At 61.6% G+C, this 18,648-nt stretch overlaps 1 protein-coding gene across 1 annotated transcript; it reads left to right on the top strand.

Annotated features, from left to right (window-relative positions):
• Positions 1–11,342: 11,342 nt before the first annotated feature.
• On the top strand, positions 11,343–17,307 carry MLN (motilin). Its single transcript, XM_028137077.2, has 3 exons — positions 11,343–11,459; positions 13,915–14,031; positions 17,227–17,307. The coding sequence occupies exons 1-3, from the start codon at positions 11,343–11,345 to the stop codon at positions 17,305–17,307; spliced, it is 315 nt and encodes a 104-aa protein (XP_027992878.2).
• The last annotated feature ends 1,341 nt before the right edge of the window (positions 17,308–18,648 follow it).

Here is an 18,648-nt window from a genome sequence, read left to right as displayed (position 1 = left end):
GAGACTGTGGCCTCCGGGGCCTCTAGGAGTCACCCCTCTGGTTACCGGACAGAGGATCTGGCCCTGAGCCGGTCTGCTGGGCCAGCAGGCAGTGTGCGGGTTCTTGACGTCGTGCAGGAAAGATTTCACAACACGAGTCCAGGTGACTGAGAGTGCTCCAAAGCCGAGGACAGTGAAACAGGAGGAGCTTGGCATAGAGCAGTGGTTCTCAACCTTCCTAATGCCGCGACCCTTTAATACAGTTCCTCATGCTGTGGTGACCCCCAACCATAAAATTATTTTTGTTGCTACTTCATAACTGTAATTTTGCTACTGTTATGAATCGCAATGTAAATATCTGATATGCAGGATATCTTAGGCGACCCTGTGAAAGGGTCATTCGACGCCCAAAGGGGTCGTGACCCACAGGTTGAGAACCGCTGGCATAGAGGAAGCCACAGGAGAGCCTAGGCAGAGCTGCCCTGGCTCTCTGGGAGGTCGGAGAAAAGGGGGCCTTGGGGACAGGTCAGGCAGTTAGCCTGGGACGAGCTGCCACTGCCCACTGCTCCCCTGATTGCAAGACTCACTGGGTCCCTTAGAGTTTAGGAGGTGTGTGCCTGGCGGCGGGGGTGGGGGGGAGACGGAGGGGTTGGGCCTGTTCCCAGGAGGGAGAGGGCATGCTGGGTCCTTGTCTTGAGGGCTTCCCCTCTCTCTCTTGCAGGCTGGAATCTTAGGGGAGGTCTCGGGGAGGGTTTCAGCAGAATATTCATCGGTTTTCCAGGTGTGCCCTTCAGGGTTGTGGTCTCTACTGATTGGTCAGTGCCTGGGCAGGGGGTCCTTGGTCATTGCAGCTGGTCCTGGCATCGCCCACCTGGTTTTGCTGCTTTTCTGGGCCTGAAGCTGAAATACAACCGAGGCCCAGAGGTTATCTCCGGGGAGGGGACCTTCTGCATCTGCTGTGAATTGCTCTGCCAGTTTGTTCAGCTCTCAGTTTCCCCATTCCACTTGCCAAGGAATTTTCCTGGCTTCTTACTCACCTGGCTCCGTCTCAGGGCCGGGACCTCCTAGATGGGAAGCCTCTGTCCTCTGTCCCGGGAAGGTTAGCCTTCCAGGGGGCGGGCTGCATTCCTGTTTCCAGAGCATCAGCATGTACCCCTGGTCACTAACTATGACCGTGGTCTACTGGGCACAGGAGGGTTCCAAGCGGACCAAGTCCTCAGGGAAAGGAAGAGAAAAAGGTGTCTGGCGTCTGGGGAGAGGGGCCCAGCAGATCAGCTCCTTGAGGCGAGGCTGTGAGGCAGGTGGGGAAGGAACAAAGGATGTTTGGAGACCAGAAAGCAGAGAGGCAGCCAGTGAGATGTAGCCAGTCCGGGGAGGGCGGGGACAGGGACCCCTCCCTGGCACTGAGCTGGGCCCAGGCCTAAAGGGCTCACACAGGACCTGGGCTGGAGCCTGTGAGATGGAGGGAAAGGCCTGCTGCCCCCCGAGCAGTTAGCACCGCACCCGGACTGTCTAACCCTAATGAGCATCTCGCCCCACACAGCACCTGCCCATCAGGCCTGTGGGAGCCTGGCCTCTCTAAGAGCTGTGCGTCTTTCAGGGCAAAGTGGGGCCTTCTCGGTGGCCCAGAGCTGACTGTCATCATGAGTTTTGAGGAAAAAATGATGGCGGGGCAAATTGGACCCCTGCCCTCGCATGTCAAGGCCAGAGGCTGAGGGAAGGCGGGCTGGGCGTGGTGCTGGCTGGCTCTGCGTTTCAGGGCTCCTCTCCCTTGAGAGCTAATAGCCGGCCTCACCCACAGCAGGGAAGTGCGGGGAAGCCAGCCCACTCCTCTCCATCTCCCAAATCTCCTTCTCTGAGCTCCCTGAAGGGCCACCCAACCCCCTGGCCACTGAGTGCCCTTGAATGAGCAGTCATTCCAGAGACGCGGCAGGGGAGTGCTTGCTGGCCTTAAGGGAAAGGGCATTTGTTTAAATTACTCAGCCCTCCCAGTTCCTTCCAAATCGGAGCCTGAGCGTCAGCACCACGGACAGCGCCGCGGGCCCGAGCAGCGCTGAAGGATGGGGAGGGGCGGCGCTAGGCCTAGGGAACCCGAGGGCCTGCCCTTTCACTGCAGCTTGAAGGGACATTGGATCAGGAGTGTCACCGCTGGGCCCATGCCTGGTAATCAACCATTCCCAGTGCCCTGCATGGGAAGGCAATTAAAGCAAGAATTAAAAAGCCATAGCATCACTTCAACTCCATGTGACCGGCCTGACGTGTGTCCTCTGTCTCTAGGGAGGGTGGAGGGGGCGTGGGAGGTGCCAAGGCAAAGGGATGGGGCAACAAGGAAAGAGAAAGAAGTGGAAAGGGCATTGGGGGGCATGAGAATGCAGGTTTCTGAGGCTTGCACGCCTTCCCACCACATAGCCAAAGTCGGCTCGGCCCCCACCCCACCGCCCAGAAGCCCCCCTGATGGCTCTGGCCTAAGGAAGCTCTCTCCTCTGGAGTCTCCTGAGCTACCACCACCTCATGGGCGAGTGGCAGCGTTGCGTCCGTCTCCACCAGAGCATGTGCCCCACCGATGGGCTGTGCTATGTCACCAGGGCCCACCCCACACCCAGTGCCTGGCGCAGAGCGACACTGGGTAGGTGATCCTTAACTACTCCTTGACTGGTTCCTTGGCTGAAGCTCTTAACGTAGTCCCACCCTCACCCCCTTACCGCCCTACAGCCGGGCAAGGCTGTCCCTAAATGAGAGTCATAAAGCTCAGGAGCCTCAGGAGCCTGTTGACACAGAGCGGGGGACCCCCCCCCCGCCCCCGACTTTGTCTCCAGTGTCTAAAGCAGCGGTTCTCAACCTGTGGGTCACAACCCCTTTGGGGGTCGAACGACCCTTTCACAGGAGTCGCCTAAGACCATCGGAAAACACAGATATTTACATTATGATTCATAACAGTAGCAACTGTTATGAAGTAGCAACAAAAATAGTTTTATGGTTGGGGGTCACCACAACATGAGGAACTGTGTTAAAGGGTCGCGGCATTAGGAAGGTTGAGAACCACCGGTCTAAAGAGTTCCTGCACATTCCTTCATGGAAAAGCTCTGGATTGGCTTCTCACTTCTGAGAGAGCCAGAGAATTCTCATCTACTGGAATGGTGTTAACCCTTTTCACCTCAACAAAGCCGTCCCGCAGGCCCTCCTCCCGTCCCAGGCGACGGCCTTGATGGGCTTGGAAGTGAGGGGGTACTCGGCTCCTCTCATTCCCATCCTCCTGGTGAAATCCTAAACCGGGGATTCAAGTTTGATTGGAGCTGTTCTAGCAACTTATGCCTCTGCCCCTTGGGAGCTACATGCGTCTGTTTTAAATAAATCCCCTCTTTTTTCACTCCTTTTTACAAAGAACAACTGCAAATCTCCTCTGAGGACAGCTTTTCTTTGGGGTGGAATTCAGTTCTGACAGCCAGACGTTCATGAGACAGGCCCGGGTGAATAGTGATTACATGAATAGCTGTGGGTTGGCTCTTGCCCGACACCTGGGGTGTTCTCTCGGCATCCTGCAGTGTTTTTGGCTGCAATGTCCCAACAACTTGGTTGCTCTTTTAAGAAAAATATGATTCTCAGGAGTGGAAAGGAGGACGGAAAAGAGGGCTGGTTGCTGCAGGGGAGGTCGAGTGCGCTCTAACACCCGTCTTCACAGCTGCCCAGAGCTCTGCCATTTGTTTTTTTAATTTTTTAATATATTTTTATTTATTTCAGAGAGGAAGGGAGAGGGAGAGAGAGAGAGTGAGAGAAACATCAATGATGAGAGAGACTTGTCGATAGGCTGCCTCCTGCACGCCCCCTATTGGGGATCGAGCCCACAACCCGTATATTTGCCCTGACCAGGAATCGAACCATGACCTCCAGGTTCATAGATCGAAGCTCAAACACTGACCACGCTGGCCAGATCCTGTTCCTTGTTTTAGATGTAGGTGAGCATCGCCAAGGTTTGCCACTACCCACACTGGTCTCTTCCAATGCACCTTGCCCATGTCCTGGGTCCCCAGGTGTGAACACAGCTGAGCCTCTGGCTTACCCTACGATCCCGACTGAGCGTGGAGGAGCTGGCCAATGGCGCACACGAGAGACCGCAGGGTCCCGGCCTGAGGAGCATGCTCACTGTGGTGGCGGACGGGTCTCTGCTCAGCCAGACACCGATGAAAGGGCTGGAGCCGGGAATGGCCCCTGAGCACCAGACCTGAGCCCCTGAGCACCAGACCTGAGCAGCAAAGGCCCCTCGACTCCTAGTGAACTCCTCCTCCTCCAGCGCCCCAAGCTCGACCAGAGGAAACAGAATCCCCCTTCTTTTCCGCCATCGCCTCCAGAGAGAGCTGGTGCGAAGGAGGCCTGGGTGACCACCACTGTTGTCAACGGCAGAGGCTGCTGGAGGCTCACTGCTCCCATTAGCAGCCGCGGGCAGCCCCCCAAATCCAAACACCGTCAGCCTAGCAATGTGGGGAAGGTGCCGCCGAGTTCGCGATGCAATGGGAGAGAAAGGGTTTGGCCAGCTGGCTCCCCTCACCGGACCTGCCCTGGACGGGGCTGACCTCTGAACCACTTTGCTCCCAGCCACACGGCGTAAAACCTCGACCAAGACTTCTCTGCTTCTTCACATGAAAGCACAAACTTCCCTCAACCGCAGGCGTCCGCAGTGGTTCATGAAGGCGCCCGCCGCCTGTTCTCGCTCCTCCTGTCCTGGGACCAGGGAGCTGAGAGCTGCCTGCCCGGAAGGAGAAGAGAACGGAGAGGCTCTGGCATGTGAGGGGCCGGCTTTCTCTATAATTAATGTGTCGCTTTGGAAGCCATCTGCTTTCTCTCCGCTCATATCTATCATCTCCATCAAACACAAATGCAAACATTTGCAATGCAGTAAAAGGAGACCGCGTGCCACCGAAGGAGCAGAAAAAACAAGTCCTGCTGAGGTCCCGCCACAGACCCAGCTCTCCTCCCGCCGTGCAGCCCGTCCCTGGAGAGAAAGCCATGCAGCGCCTCTGAGCGTTTTATGGCAGCGGCGAGTGTGCCAAACCCCATAAATAGAGAGGGAACCCAGAAGCAAGTGGGTGACGGGGCCTTTCTGGGCGTCTGTCAACCACCCGGGAAGGCACTGACCGGGCGTCGGCCGGAGAGCTGCTGAGAAACTCAGCCGCGTCCCCAATCCCGCGCTCTCTGTCCACAGGCCGCGAGGCGAACCGGAAAGGAAGCACTTTGTCGGATTGTTCCGGGTCCAGGCGTGGTGAGCACTGGACCGGCGCCACGGGAGGTGGGAGAGGCGGGAATGTCACTCCGAGCAGCAGGTGTAACACAGACAGCAGTCTGCTCCTCGGAACTGAGCTCTGGTGGGCTCCCTCGTGCCCTGCTCCGATGCCAGGGCCCGGGGGTTCGGCAGTGTCTGCTGCACCCCACTTCTCAGCAAGCCACTTGTGAGCTCTGAAAACAGACCCTGAGCCACAGAAGGAAACGAATAAAAATACCCCACAGGTCCCCAGCGCCGTGTCCCCTGGGCCAGGACACGCTGCCTGGAACACACCTCGGGGCTTGGCTTGTCCCAGTTTCAAACGCCGTCACCAGTGTTTCTGCTCCTGAGCCCAGCCCCGGCCCCAGCTCTGGGAGGGACATCGGGGACCCCAAACCTGAGCAGAGCAGGGCCCTCCCCCCCACCCCGCTGCCTGCACTCCAGGAGCTGGGCGCTTCGCCACCGCGGCCTTGGCTGCCGCCAGCAAAGCTCATTTCATTCTTACCCGCGCTCTGGGCTCGGGGCCAGCCGACCCTCTACTAGTAAGCCTTTCCTTTCCCTTTGCCCCTGGAGCCTCGGCGCCCCCAGCGGTCCCTGACTCCCGTCTGTCTCTCAGCTCTGTCGTCCTCTGCCACCATCCTGCCTCTGAGGGGCCCCCAAGACCCAGGCCTGTGAGCCCCTTGCCGCCCCAGGCGCCCCCAGTTCCAGCTTTCCGCCTTCACTGGTCCCTCCTGCCACCTGCGTCCTCCACCTCGTGTCCTCGGGGCCTGGGGGCCTCGGTCCGGCAGCTCGCCTGGCCTTCCCGCTTGTGGTTCGAAGCCGCTGGCGTCTTGCTTTCGTGCTCTGTCCTGCCTGGTGCTGGCTGCCTCTCCCAAGTTAGCGGGTCTGCAGACCCAGGTGCCGCTGCCTCCCTGCTCCGGCCTTCAGTGAGGATGCTGGGGTGTCCTCAGGAGAGGAGCGCTGGCGTGCCGTTCCGCTGCCCGTCCCGGGGAAGAGGCCCCGGTGCCCCGTGTGGTCTGCGTCGTGTCCTCTGGGTTCTATGAACTTCCTCCCGGCCTGGGCTGGCTTCACACGCCCTCTGCCTCGGCCGCCGCACGTTCGCACGTTCGTGAAGTTCCCGTTTGAAGAATGAAGAGCTCAGAGCGTCCTTCCCTTCATTTTTTGTCCAATTTCTAGCAGGAGAAGCAGCCACGCATTGAGGGCTTGAGGGAGAGACGTGTACATGGGAAAGACGGAGTAGTCGTGACTAGGCTTGTTACCCGCCATCGCTCCCTTTCTGATGCACTAACCGCGACTGGAAAACACACCTCTAGGGCCAGGAGAGGGGAGAGGGGAGAGGGGAGAGGGGAGAGGGGAGAAGGGGAAAAGGAGAGAGGGAAGAAGAGAGGGAGAGAGGAGGAGGGGGAGGGGAGAGGGGAGAGAGGAGAGGGGAGAGGGGAGAGGGGAGAAGGGAGAGGGGAGAGGGGAGAGGTGAGAGAGGAGAGGGGAGAGGGGAGAGGGGAGAGGGGAGAAGGGGAGGAGGGGAGAAGGGAGAGGGGAGGAGATGTCCCGGCGAGACGGTTCAGAAAGGGCCGCCCACAAGCTCTGCAGCCCAGAGGGGCACGAGGGAGAGGCCTTGGTCCCTGCCGCCCTGTCGGTGGCCCACACGGACCGTGAGCCTCGTCAGGGCCGTGCCCTCTGCACATGGGAGTAGCCGCTCCACACCAAGTCGCAGGAGAGGCCCAGCATGTTATTCACGCCCAGAAAACCGCTCCTCCCTTCTCCCCGCTCACAGGCCTGCCCCTCATCGTGTCTCAGTGTCTGGAAGGTGTCTCTGGGCCAGCGCCCAGGCTGCCCAGCGGGGGTGGAGGGCGGCGGGGAGCAGCCCACTCTTGGCCTCTGCTTGGTGGGGGTCTGGCCGCCATCTGCAGTCCCCCTGGTGCAGACGGGACTCTCCAGCCCAATGACACCCAGAACAACAGTGTTTGTCCCCTGTCGGCTCAGACGCGTCGCGCTCCGGCACCTGCCGGGACGGCTCAGGGACGAGGGCAGGTTTGTGGAATGTGTGCCGGGCCGTGTGCTCACGCAGCAAACGCTCAGCGGCAAAAAGCACGGCCGATCCTGAAGCCAGACTCTGAGTTGGAATAACGGCCCTGTGTGCTGAGACAATCCTTTCACCTCAGCTTTCCCTCCTGTAAAATGGGATAACAGCCACCCCGGCCTCGTAGGGGTGTGGGATTTTTAAAGCTGCTGTGTCACTCTGCCTGTCATTTTCTCTGCTGGGCACCACCCGCACCCGGACACTGCTGAGTCAGAGGCAGCACTTTGGCTATAAGGCCCACGTCAGCAACATTTCCAGCTTCGTGGCCGGAATCGAACTCCTCCGGGACAGTTTCGCCCCAGCGGGCGGGAGTTCGGACCTGGCGTCGGTGGGCAGAGACCGGCCTTGCTGACCCGGGAGGGGGGAGAGGTCGTCTGGCTGGGCTGGAAGCTCACAAACCTTTGCTCCTTTCAGAGGAGAAAAGCCAGGGCAGACAGACGGGCTGACGGGAGACGCTCCTGGACAAGCCGCCCCACCTGCAGGTTCGGTTCCTAAGGGACCACACGCAGACCCCAGACCGACTCTCCTAACCCACACGGGTCCTGTGACGCCCCACTGTGCCATCCTCTGCAGCTGTGTGCGGCCACGCCCTCCTCTGCCCACCTGGCCACGTCCAGCCTTGACCCCTGTATGGAGAGACCTGTAGTGCGGTCATAGAGGAGCGGTTTAATCGTGCCTCAGTGTCCTTATCTGTAAACTGGGGGCATGAGAGCACCCCCGTGGGCTGCTGAGGTTTAATGAGCTCTCACACGTCAAGCGCTCCCTGAGCAGCCAGCCTGTCTGACTGCAGAATGCGTTCGGCCCTCCGCCTCGGTCTTTAAGTTTACCGTTAGAATCACCCAGTGACCACACATCTCCTGGCGGTGTCCTCCCATCCAGGCTAGACGGTAACCCTCCTGCCCGACGCCACACGCCGTGGTGACCGGGGTCCCGAGCCTCTGGCGCTCCGGCTGGTCTGGACTGTCGTTTTCTTTTCATTCATGATTGAAACGCCGCCGCCCACCCTAGCCCTGTCTCCAAGAGGGGCTCCACGGGGAGGACTGAACAGAGACTCCGGTCAGCAGGGCTGGCCTGGTGGCCTCGCGTGGGAGGGACAACAGAGAAAGGGCTTTCCGTGGAACGACCCTCAGCGGGCGCGGAGGTCCGCGTGGGCCGGAGAGCGCCGTCTGGCGGGGCTGGCCTCCACCGAACCCTGGCCGCGGCCCGCGGAAGAGGCCTCCGGGAAAGCCCCAGCCGGGCGTGGCGGGCCTGCCGTTGTTTCCACGAGCTCCAAGAATCCAGGCTCCCACCCAGCACCCCCAAGGTGTGGCCAAGGTCCATGCGCTCCAAAGGGGAGACTGGAGGTATATAAGGGCCGGTCGGGCCAGGCGGACACAGAGGACAAGCAGCGACTCGGCCAGGCCCACGCTGACCACGCTCACGCCGTGAGTAGCCATGGAAGTGGGGGGGGTGAGCCCAGGGTAGCCCCCACAGCTCCTGTGTCCTCTGCCGCCTTCCATACTTAGCTGGGTCCAACTGAGTGCCCGGGCTGCCCTCGGGAGGCAGGTTTATGCACGCAGGAAAGGAGAAGCAGGGCTGCCCTGGGCGTGGAGGCGGAGGGGGCAGGTGGGTGCAATTCCCGGCAGCAGAGGCTGTTTGGGGTCAGTGGTGCCATCGACTGCCGGCCAGAAACCCCAGCCAGAGCTCAGCAGGGCCCAGGGCCCATGTGGCATGGAAGCGTTGCCCTGGACGATAAGGGGAAAGGCCGTGAAAGATGAAACAGAGGGCCAGAGACCATGGGATACCAGGACACAGGCTTTATTGGCGATCACCCTGCCGGCCGCCTTCCAGAGGGGAAAGAGAGAGAGAGAGAGAGAGAGAGAGAGAGAGAGAGAGAGAGAGAGAGAGAGAGAGAGAGAGAGAGTGCCGGGGTGAGAGTGCCTTTTAAGGGGAGGAAAAGAGGGGACGGGGCTTAGGGCACTCAGCCCACGCTGATTGGTGGTTTCATGTAAGGCACATGATTAGGCACCTAGGGACTTAGGAATCAGGGGCTTAGGGTATTTGGCAGGTGCTGATTGGTGGTTCAATGTACAGTCCATATAAGGTGTTCAGGAATGTCCGGCTGCAGGTGGAGTTTATGTCATACTCCGTCCATCAGTTGGGGGAAGGGAGGATCTATCAGGCGGGTTCCCAGGGCTCCCAGGCCTGGCCTCCTCTGGATGGGAAGTCAGCCCTCAGGCAGCGGAGAGCTCAGCGCTCACTCCCGCTGCACCCAGGACACAGTGAGTGTAGGGGACATGCCAACTGCCGGTTGGATCAACAAAATGGGCAGCAATTGGATTCTGCCTTTTTATTTCAAGTTTTCATGGATTCTTATGGAGTGGATTACTGCCCACACAGAATGGAGGGGTCTGGAGCATCTCCGAGGAGGAAATGGACCGGCATCACATGGCACAGGCGTCTCCTCTGGGAGGGGCAGGGGAAGGATAGAGGAGCCTCGATTCAGGGCTCCCCACCCCACCGGCCTCGGTCCCCTCAGGTCCTCCAAGAGAGGTGTCTCCAGAGGCTGGGCCCCTCCCCGCCCTGGGGAACCTGCTGGCACCTGGCCCGGAGGCTTTGGTGTCTGGGGGCCGGTGTTCTTGATCGTGGAGTTTTATCAAGATGAGGAGAGAGTAGGATGGGCACCAGGGTAGCAAGACGCAGAGGGAGCGTCCGCGGGACACAGGTGGCTCAGAGGACGGAGAGAGAGGTCCTGGCAGAGGGGGGACACAGCCTGGGCAGATTCTCTCCGGGGGAGAGACAGGGCGGGACCCGGGAGGAGTGAGAGGCCGGCTCAGGCGGGCTCTCCTGTACAGCAGATACCCCTCCCCGCTTCTCCTCCCTCTGCCCCCGCCCCAGGTGAGCCCCAGAAGCTCATTATCTGAAACCCCTTCCTGCCTGGGGGCCGGCCGCCCACCCAGCATAGGAAGGCTGGTGCCAACAGTCCAGTGGGCAGCAGGCCTGGCGAGGCCCCTCCCTGCCTTCTGTGGCCAGAGGCAACATGCGGCGGGGACTGGGGAAGGCACCCACCTCAGGCCAGGCTCCAGCCCCACCGCCCCTGAATGAGTCCCTACACACACACACACACACCACACCCACACACACACACACACACGTCTCCTCCCTCCGCAGAGCACACCTGCTCCCAGTGGGCATGAGGATCACGTGGGAGGGGCTAGGAAGGAATCACCCAGGCTGGCACCCAGCAGACCACACCCTCCTCCCCAGGGCCCTCTCTGCCCGGCCCTGCCCCCACCCAGCCGCTGAGCCCTGTCTCAGTCTCTGTGCTCCTCGGCCACCTTGCCCACTGCTCCGGGCCAGGTCTCTGCAGCCCACCCTCCTGCCCGCATTCCAGACAAAGCCACTTCCTGGGATGTGAGAGGGGTCCAGGCCTCCCCCGCACTCACGGATGCCGAAGTGTGGGGTGGCGGCTTGCAGGGAGGGGTGCCCCCTGTTGTTTCCCATGAGAGCGAACAGGCAGCTGCTCCATGGAGCTGGGGGGGGGGCTGGTTCCAGAGCCACCAGCGGGTGCACCCACCCCAGCTCCTGGCTCTGCCTCCACTGGGCAGAGGTCTCAGTGCTTTTCCCGCTAGACCTGGGCAGAGCTGGGCATCTGGGCCTGGGCCCATCCTTCCAGCATCCTGACCGGCTCAGGGACAGGGGGTTCCCCAGGTCTCGGGCATGGTTCTGCTGGTACCCAGGCGTTTTTCTCTGAGACACGAGGTCCCTCCCACATCAGGAGCCTCTGGGACCCCAGCAGACCTCACCTGTGACAAGGAGAAGGGCCCACGGGGGAGATTCTGCCCTGGTGCGTGGTCAGCTCTCAGGGCTCTGGGGCAGAGGGGGCCTGAGCTCACCTGGTAAAGCCCCACGCCAGGCCCACGCCACAGAGCTGAGCAGGGGCTCAGGGCCACACAGCCCAGGCGGGGCCTGGACCAGCGCTCCCGCCTCCGACGCAGCCGCCATCACTGCCCCCAGCAGTGACAGCAGCTCCTGCTGCCCAGCTCCAGGATGGTGTCCCGCACGGCCCTGGCGGCCCTGCTGCTGGTTCACGTCGCCGCTCTGCTGGCCTCCCAGACGGAAGCCTTCGTTCCCATCTTCACATACAGCGAGCTCCAGAAGATGCAGGTAAGGACCCCGCGGCCACCACCCACTGCCCACAGCCCACCACCCAGTGCCCACTGCCCACCACCCAGTGCCCACCACCCAGTGCCCACTGCCCTCCACCCAGTGCCCACAGCCCACCACCCAGTGCCCACCACCCAGTGCCCACCCCCCAGTGCCCACCGCCCAGTGCCCACCACCCAGTGCCCACCCCCCAGTGCCCACCACCCAGTGCCCACCACCCAGTGCCCACTGCCCAGTGCCCACCGCCCAGTGCCCACCGCCCAGTGCCCATCGCCCACAGCCCAGTGCCCACCAACCAGTGCCCACCGCCCAGTGCCCACCACCCAGTGCCCACCGCCCAGTGCCCATCGCCCACAGCCCAGTGCCCATCACCCAGTGCCCATCACCCAGTGACCACCACCCAGTGCCCACCGCCCAGTGCCCACCGCCCAGTGCCTACCACCCAGTGCCCACCGCCCAGTGCCCACCGCCCAGTGCCCACCACCCAGTGCCTACCACCCAGTGCCCACCCCCCAGTGCCCACCGCCCAGTGCCCATCACCCAGTGACCACCGCCCAGTGCCCATCACCCAGTGCCCACCGCCCAGTGCCCACCACCCAGTGCCCACCGCCCAGTGCCCACCGCCCAGTGCCCACCACCCAGTGCCCACCGCCCAGTGCCCATCACCCAGTGCCCACCGCCCAGTGCCCACCGCCTGTGGCCCAGGTGCCACAGCCCTGCTCGCACTGCGGAGGTGTTAGGTCTAGAGTCAGCCTGCATTTGATCAGCTCTGCCAGTGACACCGGACAACAGGGGGGCCGGCCAGGCTCCAGCGTCGCCCTGGCCTCCACCCTCTAGAGCCACTCAGTGTCGGGGGGACTCTCTCCCGCCCGGCCATCCACCCTCCCGAGGAGCCCCCAGTTGCCATGTCAGTGCGCATTCGCTGAGCATGTGGGTGAGAGGCCCACGCACAGGGGGGCGTACGGGGAAGTCCAAGACCTCCGTCCTCAGGAGCCAGCCTGGGAGCCACGACACAGACCCGTGGGGGTTCACTGGCCGGTTAACTGCCCGGTCGCTGCCCTGCCCTAGTGCTGAGTCCGGGAGGGAGGCACTGCGGCTGGCACCCGGGAAGCCCCGGGGGACGGTGAGACTGAGTGGCGCCTTGGGAGAGCAGGAGGGAGCCCCGGCGGCAAACGTCGGGCAGCGGCCCAGGCCCCTTCTCGTTGGAGGCCAGGCGACACCAGGCCGCAGGACAGCCTCCCGGGGGCTTCATTTATTTTTTAAAATACATTTTTATTGATTTCAGAGAGGAAGGAAGAGGGAGAGAGAGAAGCACCAATGATGAGAGAGAATCATTGATCGGCTGCCTCCTGCACGCCCCACACTGTAAGCTGGGCATGTGCCTTGACCTCCTGGGTCATAGGTCGACGCTCAACCACTGAGCCGCGCCGGCTGGGCCCAGTGACTTACTGCAGACACAGGGTTCTGAGTGCCGTGCGACACTGGTTCCTCTTCACCCGAGGAGATGAAGAAATGGGACTGGCACGTCCCACCGTCTGAGGCCGAGGCTCCGCTAGGGACTAACACCGAGTCAGTTCTCTGTTCTCTCGGAGTCGCGTGGCCTGGGGTCGGCTTCTGTATCTGCACCCTCGTCCCGGACAGGCCTCCACGTCCCCTGAGCAGCGGCCCTTGCAGAGCCACGGCCGGACCCAGACCCCTCCTCCCGGGACACACCTCCCTCACCCGGGCTCCCTCTCCAGAAAAGACCACCGTGGTTCTAGAACCGCCCGTCAGGGCAGGCCCCTCTGAACCCCAGGAGTGCCGTTAAGAAGCCAGAGCGCAGCAGGGTCTGGTCTAAGTGCTGGGGCCTGGCCAGCAGGGTGCCAGGCGAGATGGGGGCTGGGCAGAAAGAGCCAAGCTCAGTAGAACATAAACTAGCAAAACGGCAGCCACAGGACACTGCGTGAACCTGCTCGCGGTCTTGCTCCCTGCAATTGCCCGGCTCGGGGTTTGTATGAAGAAGCTGCAGCTCCCTCCTCCATAATTCATCTCCCTCTCTTTCCTCTTACAAATCCCCTCCCCGGGACTCCAGCTTCGGGCCCCCTGCCGCCCTACAGGCGAGGCTGTCTTGCCACCTCTTTTGTAGGTTCTCTGCTAAGAAAAACACATTTTCACACTTAATCTGCATGAAGGGCAGCCATTATTTTCAGCATTTTAACTTAATTAACAGTAACAATCTGGGTGCAATGTTTGAACTTCAAAGGACCAGATTCCTCTGCAAGTTGACCTGTTGGTGGGCAACTGGAGGGCCAGTCTTGGGCCACTGGTGTCTGCGACTCGTGCAGGAGGCACGGAGAAGGGGGCTTGTGGCCTGAGGGGAGCTGGGGCCTTGGGCACCCTGGGCAGAAGCAGGCGAGGGCCATCTGGGCAAGGAGAGGGAGGGCGGGCTTTGTGCCCTGCTGTGCTCTGCCCCTAGGAAAAGGAGCGGAACAGAGAGCAAAAGAAATCGCTGGGCGAGCAGCAGAGGTCTGAAGAGGTGGGTCCTCTGGACCCCGCGGAGCTCACGGAGGGGGAAGACGGCCAAGTTATCAAGGTGAGCGGGCAGAGACACCTGGCGGGGTTCCCTGGCCAGCCACCGAACGCGCCAGGGCTCAGCGTGAGCCAGGCGTCCAGCAGGGAGCCCCATCCTGGGGGCAGGCAGGCAGGCACCCACACAGGACAGTGCCCCATTTCAGGCACCGAGTAAAGGAGTGGCAGAGAGTGGGAGTGGGATTTGGACGGGCAGTCAGGGGCGGCCTCTCAGGGGGTGGCATTTCCTTTGAAGCCTGAGTGATGAGGAGCCCCTCCATAAGAGCTAGAGCAAGGGCTTCCCAGCCGAAGGAACAGGGAGGGCGCCGGCCCTGCTCAGGAAGCACCTGGCGGGTGCGAGGCCTGGAGGCCAGGTGCCCTGAGAGGCTGCTGGGCCAGGCCACTGGGGATCCCAAGCAGGGACTTGGCCAGACCTGACTCTGGGCAGCACAAGGGAAGGCAGGAGACTGTCAGGGGGGAGCTACAGACCCCAGGCGGGAGAGAGATGATCCGGAAACAGCTTCTGTGACGACCCGGACCCAGGACCTTCAGCAACAGGTTAGGATGCCCAGACCATCCAGGCTGGCGAGCTTGGACTGTGTCCAGCACAACTGTAGTTTCACGCTCGTGTACTCCGGCCACGAAACTCCCGAGCCCTCTATGAGTGTGGCGGTCCTGGGCCCTGGAGATAGAGCGGTAGACAAAACGGACCATCGGCTGCCCTCCTGGCACCCTCACTACAATGGGGGGCCAGAAACAGATGCCAGGACGGGCAACATCCCTCGAGCAGGATAAGAAGCCCACTGTGCAGCATGGCAGGTAGCGACAAGTGCTACAGAGAAACAAAGCAGAGGGGGTGGCTGCAATGTTAAATAGGGTGATCAGAGCGGGCTTCATGATTGAATGGTATTAGTGCACAGACTTGAAGAGAACGAGGGAGCGAACCAACGGAATGTTTGGGGGAAGAGATTCCAGGCAGAAGGAAGAGCCGTGCAAAGGCCCTGGGGCAGGAGTGGTGCATCCGGGGAACAGCGAGGAGGCCGGAGTGGCTGCAGCAGAGGGAGGCAGGGGAGAGAGTGGGAGATGAGGCGGATGTGGACGTCATGGGCCATTGTTTGGACTTGGCCTTCACTCTGCGGCCTGGGAGCCCTGGGGCCTTTGAGCAGAGGAGGGACGTGATGTACGTTGAGAACTGGCTGAAGGGGCAAAGGCGGAACGAGGGGGCCACTGAGGAGGCTGCAGAACCCGAGAGCGTGGCTCAGCCCAGGTGGTCGTGGTGGAGGCAGAGCAAAGGGTCAGACTCTGGAAATATTTTGGAGGTCGAAGCCCACGGGACTTGCTGAAAGAACGGATATAGGGTGTGGAAGGAGGACAAGAGAAACGGTTTTTGGCCGGGGCACCGGAAGGATGGAGTTGCCACCCTGGGACGTGAAGCCTGTGGTTGGCTGCAGGTGGACAAGAGGAAGGTCGAGTCAGAGGGACCGTAAACTGTGGGACGCTGTGGGCAGCTGGGTGAGACGATGCATGCAGGTGGGTACGTAAAGCGGGCACCTCAGGAGAGGCCAGGGCTGGAGACACCACGTGGGAGGCCCCAGCGATTAGATGGAATTCAAGCCAGGACAGGGCGACCTCGCTGACCGGGCACGGGCAGCTGCAGAAGGAGAGGCCCCAGGACTGAGCGTGAGGCACTTCCCTGTGGAGGCGCCTGGGAGGGAGGAGACGAGTGAGGGCCTTGCCAAGGTCACCCAGGGTCAAGGTAGAACGAGCTGGACGCCATGCCTCCCACCTCCCCCTGGACACTGGCCGTGACCTTTCCGCCCCCTGGACACAGCATGCTGTCCCCAAACAGTGAGGTCCGACACGTAGCCCAGAGGCTGACCTTGGTGCTGTGGCCCCAGACGGGGCTCCTGGGCTCTGAGGAGGGAATGGGGGCAAGTCCTTCCGCTGGCGAAGGGGGGCTGGCTCGGAGCTGCCCTCTTCCGAGCACCGGGGGCAGAGTTAAGGTGCCCACTGAGGTTTCCACGGCACGTGCTACATCCGATGGAACATCCAGGCGGCTCTGGGGGGCGGGGCACCTCTCGTCCCTGTCCATCTCCCTGGAACCCTGATAGGCCGGCCAGGGGCCTATGGATCGTCCAGCCCAGCCTCCCCACTTTACAGGAGGAAACTGAGGCCTGGAGGACCACCACAGCCAGGGGGCGGCATAGGCCGGGCTGGACCTGAGCCCCACACAGGCCGCCCAAGGTTGCCCTTCAGCATCCGAGCCCATTCCCAGCCCCAGGGAGCCGGTGGGAGGTGGGGAGCTGGTGTGGCAGCAAGACCAGTGAACCAGGAAGCTCTGGGGGTGACAGCGAGATGAGTCTGCCACAACCGCCTCCAGACGGGCCCCTAGGGCAGTGGTTCTCAACCTTCCTGATGCCGCGGCCCTTTAATACAGTTCCTCATGTTGTGGTGACCCCCAACCATAAGATTATTTTCGTTGCTACTTCATAACTGTAATTTTGCTACTGTTAATGAATCGTAATGTAAATATCTGATATGCAGGATGTCTTAGGTGACCCGTGAAAGGGTCGTTTGACCCCCAAAGGGGACGCGACCCACAGGTTGAGAACCGCTGCCCTAGGGACTCACCGTGTCCCCACAGCGCCAGGGCAGCAGAGCCTGGTGGGCACTGGCACTGACCCTGGAGACAGGCCCGCGGGGTTACCAGTTTATTCCTCCATAGTTAGTGCCTGTGTGGCCTCAAGCAAGTTATTCAACCTCTTTGTCCTCGGTTTTGCCATCTGCACAATGGGGACACTAATAGTCTCTTCATCATAAGGTTCTGAGAGGCTAATAATAATATACTGAAGGACTTAGGGTGACACCTGGTGCGTGGTGGCATATCCTCAGGAGAGGGGGGAGGTGAGTGTCCCCACATGGAAAGCCAGGGGGTCCTGCCAGCCCCCCCCCCCCCATCCTGTGCCAGCTTCCCCAGAGGAGGGCGATCCTCCTCCCAGAAGGTCTCAGCGACTTCCAGGATCCAGCCCCCTGGTTAGAACTGGGGGGGTGGGGGGAGAAAGGTGCCAGAGTTCCCAGCAGGCCCAGAAGCCCAGAGGACCCCAGAGGGTGGGCAGGGAGGGGCCGAGCGGCGGGTCTCCCGCAGGGCACCCAGGGGTCCTCGGCACTCCCCCTCTCCCTCTCCGCCTCTCCCTCCCTGCTAACTCTGCCTATTTCACAGCTCACTGCTCCCGTGGAAATTGGAATGAGGATGAACTCCAGGCAGCTGGGGAAGTACCAGCCGCCGTGGAAGGGCTGCTGAGCGAGGGGCTGCCCGCCCAGAGGCCCAGAGCGGTAAGGGCGGTAAGGGCGGCGTCACCGGCACTGGGCATCGGCACCGGCACGGCAGCTGGGCCCGCCCCCGCCCACCCATGTTAACATTCCAGGAGTGAGGGGTGTGAGCAGGGTTTGAGGACAGTGATTCCTTTTCCTGTTTGCACCCCAGAACGAGCTGTTTTCTCCCGCAAGCGTGCCCTCCCCTGCCGTGGAGCAAGCGGCTTGATGGCTGTGGCGCCCAGGAGCCCAGCCCCCAGCCAGGGCACCTCCAGGCCCTCCCTCCATGGCTCAGGCCCGCGTCCCAAACACCTTCCCGGTGACAACCCACCAGCCCTCCCCTGCTTCAAAACCCCGGAGCGGCTGGTTACTCTGAAGAAACAGTGCCGCCTGCCCACAAGCCTGCACTGCGTTCCTCGTTCTGCAAATCGCAGTCCTGAGCCCCATTTGGCCTTGCCCAGCTCAAGGTCGCCCGAGTTACTAGGGCAAAGCTAGGTCTCGGCTGACTAACGGCCACCAATTCGGCCACCAATTCCTTCTCACAGTCCCCGGGAGCAGGGAAGGGCAGCGAGGGACTGGGAGGCTAAATGGCTTGCCCCAGGCTACAGAGACAGAGTGGGTAGAGGTGGGGCTGGCCGAGCTGGCCAAACCCCTGGGGGGGTGCCCCTCCTCCTTGGGCGCAGGCAGCTTTAGAAGGTGGTTTCATAAGCTTCTAGGGGACCTGCTGCCATTACTCAGCTGCAAACCTTTGTTTTCTCCAGCAGCGAGTGCCCGCCGCGCTGCTCCTGGGAGAGGTGGCCGCTGAGTGCCTCCATGGAGGTCTGCATGGCTGGCCGCTGGGCTCAGGAGGAAGGCACCCACTCCCCAGCCAATCCCTCTGCAGCAAATAAAGCATGAAACATGCAGAAAGGACTCTTTTATTTAATACTAGAGGCCCGGTGCACAAAATCTGTGCAGGGGGTGGGGGCCCTCAACCCAGCCTGCACCCTCTCCAATCTGGGACCCCTTGGGGGATGTCCCACTGCTAGTTTAGGCCCGACTCCTGTGGGATTGGGCCTAAACCGGCAGTCGGACATCCCTCTCGCAATCCAGGACTGCTGGCTCCTAACTGCTCACCTGCCCGCCTGCCTGATCGCCCCTAACTGCTCCTCTGCTGGCCTGATCACCCCTAACTGCCTCTGCCTCGGCCCCACACCCAGGACCCAGCTGGCCTCCAGCTAGCCTCAGGCACCCGAGACCTGGGCCGGCTTCACCTGGGCCAGCCACAGCCACAGGGGACCGTGGGCAGGAGGCTTTGCCTGGGCCGCAGCCGCAGGTGCCGGGACCGTGG

The sequence above is a fragment of the Eptesicus fuscus genome, chromosome 10, assembly GCF_027574615.1.
Source record: "Eptesicus fuscus isolate TK198812 chromosome 10, DD_ASM_mEF_20220401, whole genome shotgun sequence".
NCBI lineage: Eukaryota > Metazoa > Chordata > Mammalia > Chiroptera > Vespertilionidae > Eptesicus > Eptesicus fuscus.
This window is presented reverse-complemented; position numbering and strand designations above follow the sequence as displayed.

Excerpts from the sequence above, each read along its gene's own strand:
- MLN (XM_028137077.2), top strand. The coding sequence starts at position 11,343 with ATGGTGTCCCGCACGGCCCTGGCGGCCCTGCTGCTGGTTCACGTCGCC. Across the intron at positions 11,460-13,914 it reads GCGAGCTCCAGAAGATGCAG|GAAAAGGAGCGGAACAGAGA; the intron begins GTAAGGACCCCG and ends CTCTGCCCCTAG. Across the intron at positions 14,032-17,226 it reads AAGACGGCCAAGTTATCAAG|CTCACTGCTCCCGTGGAAAT; the intron begins GTGAGCGGGCAG and ends CCTATTTCACAG.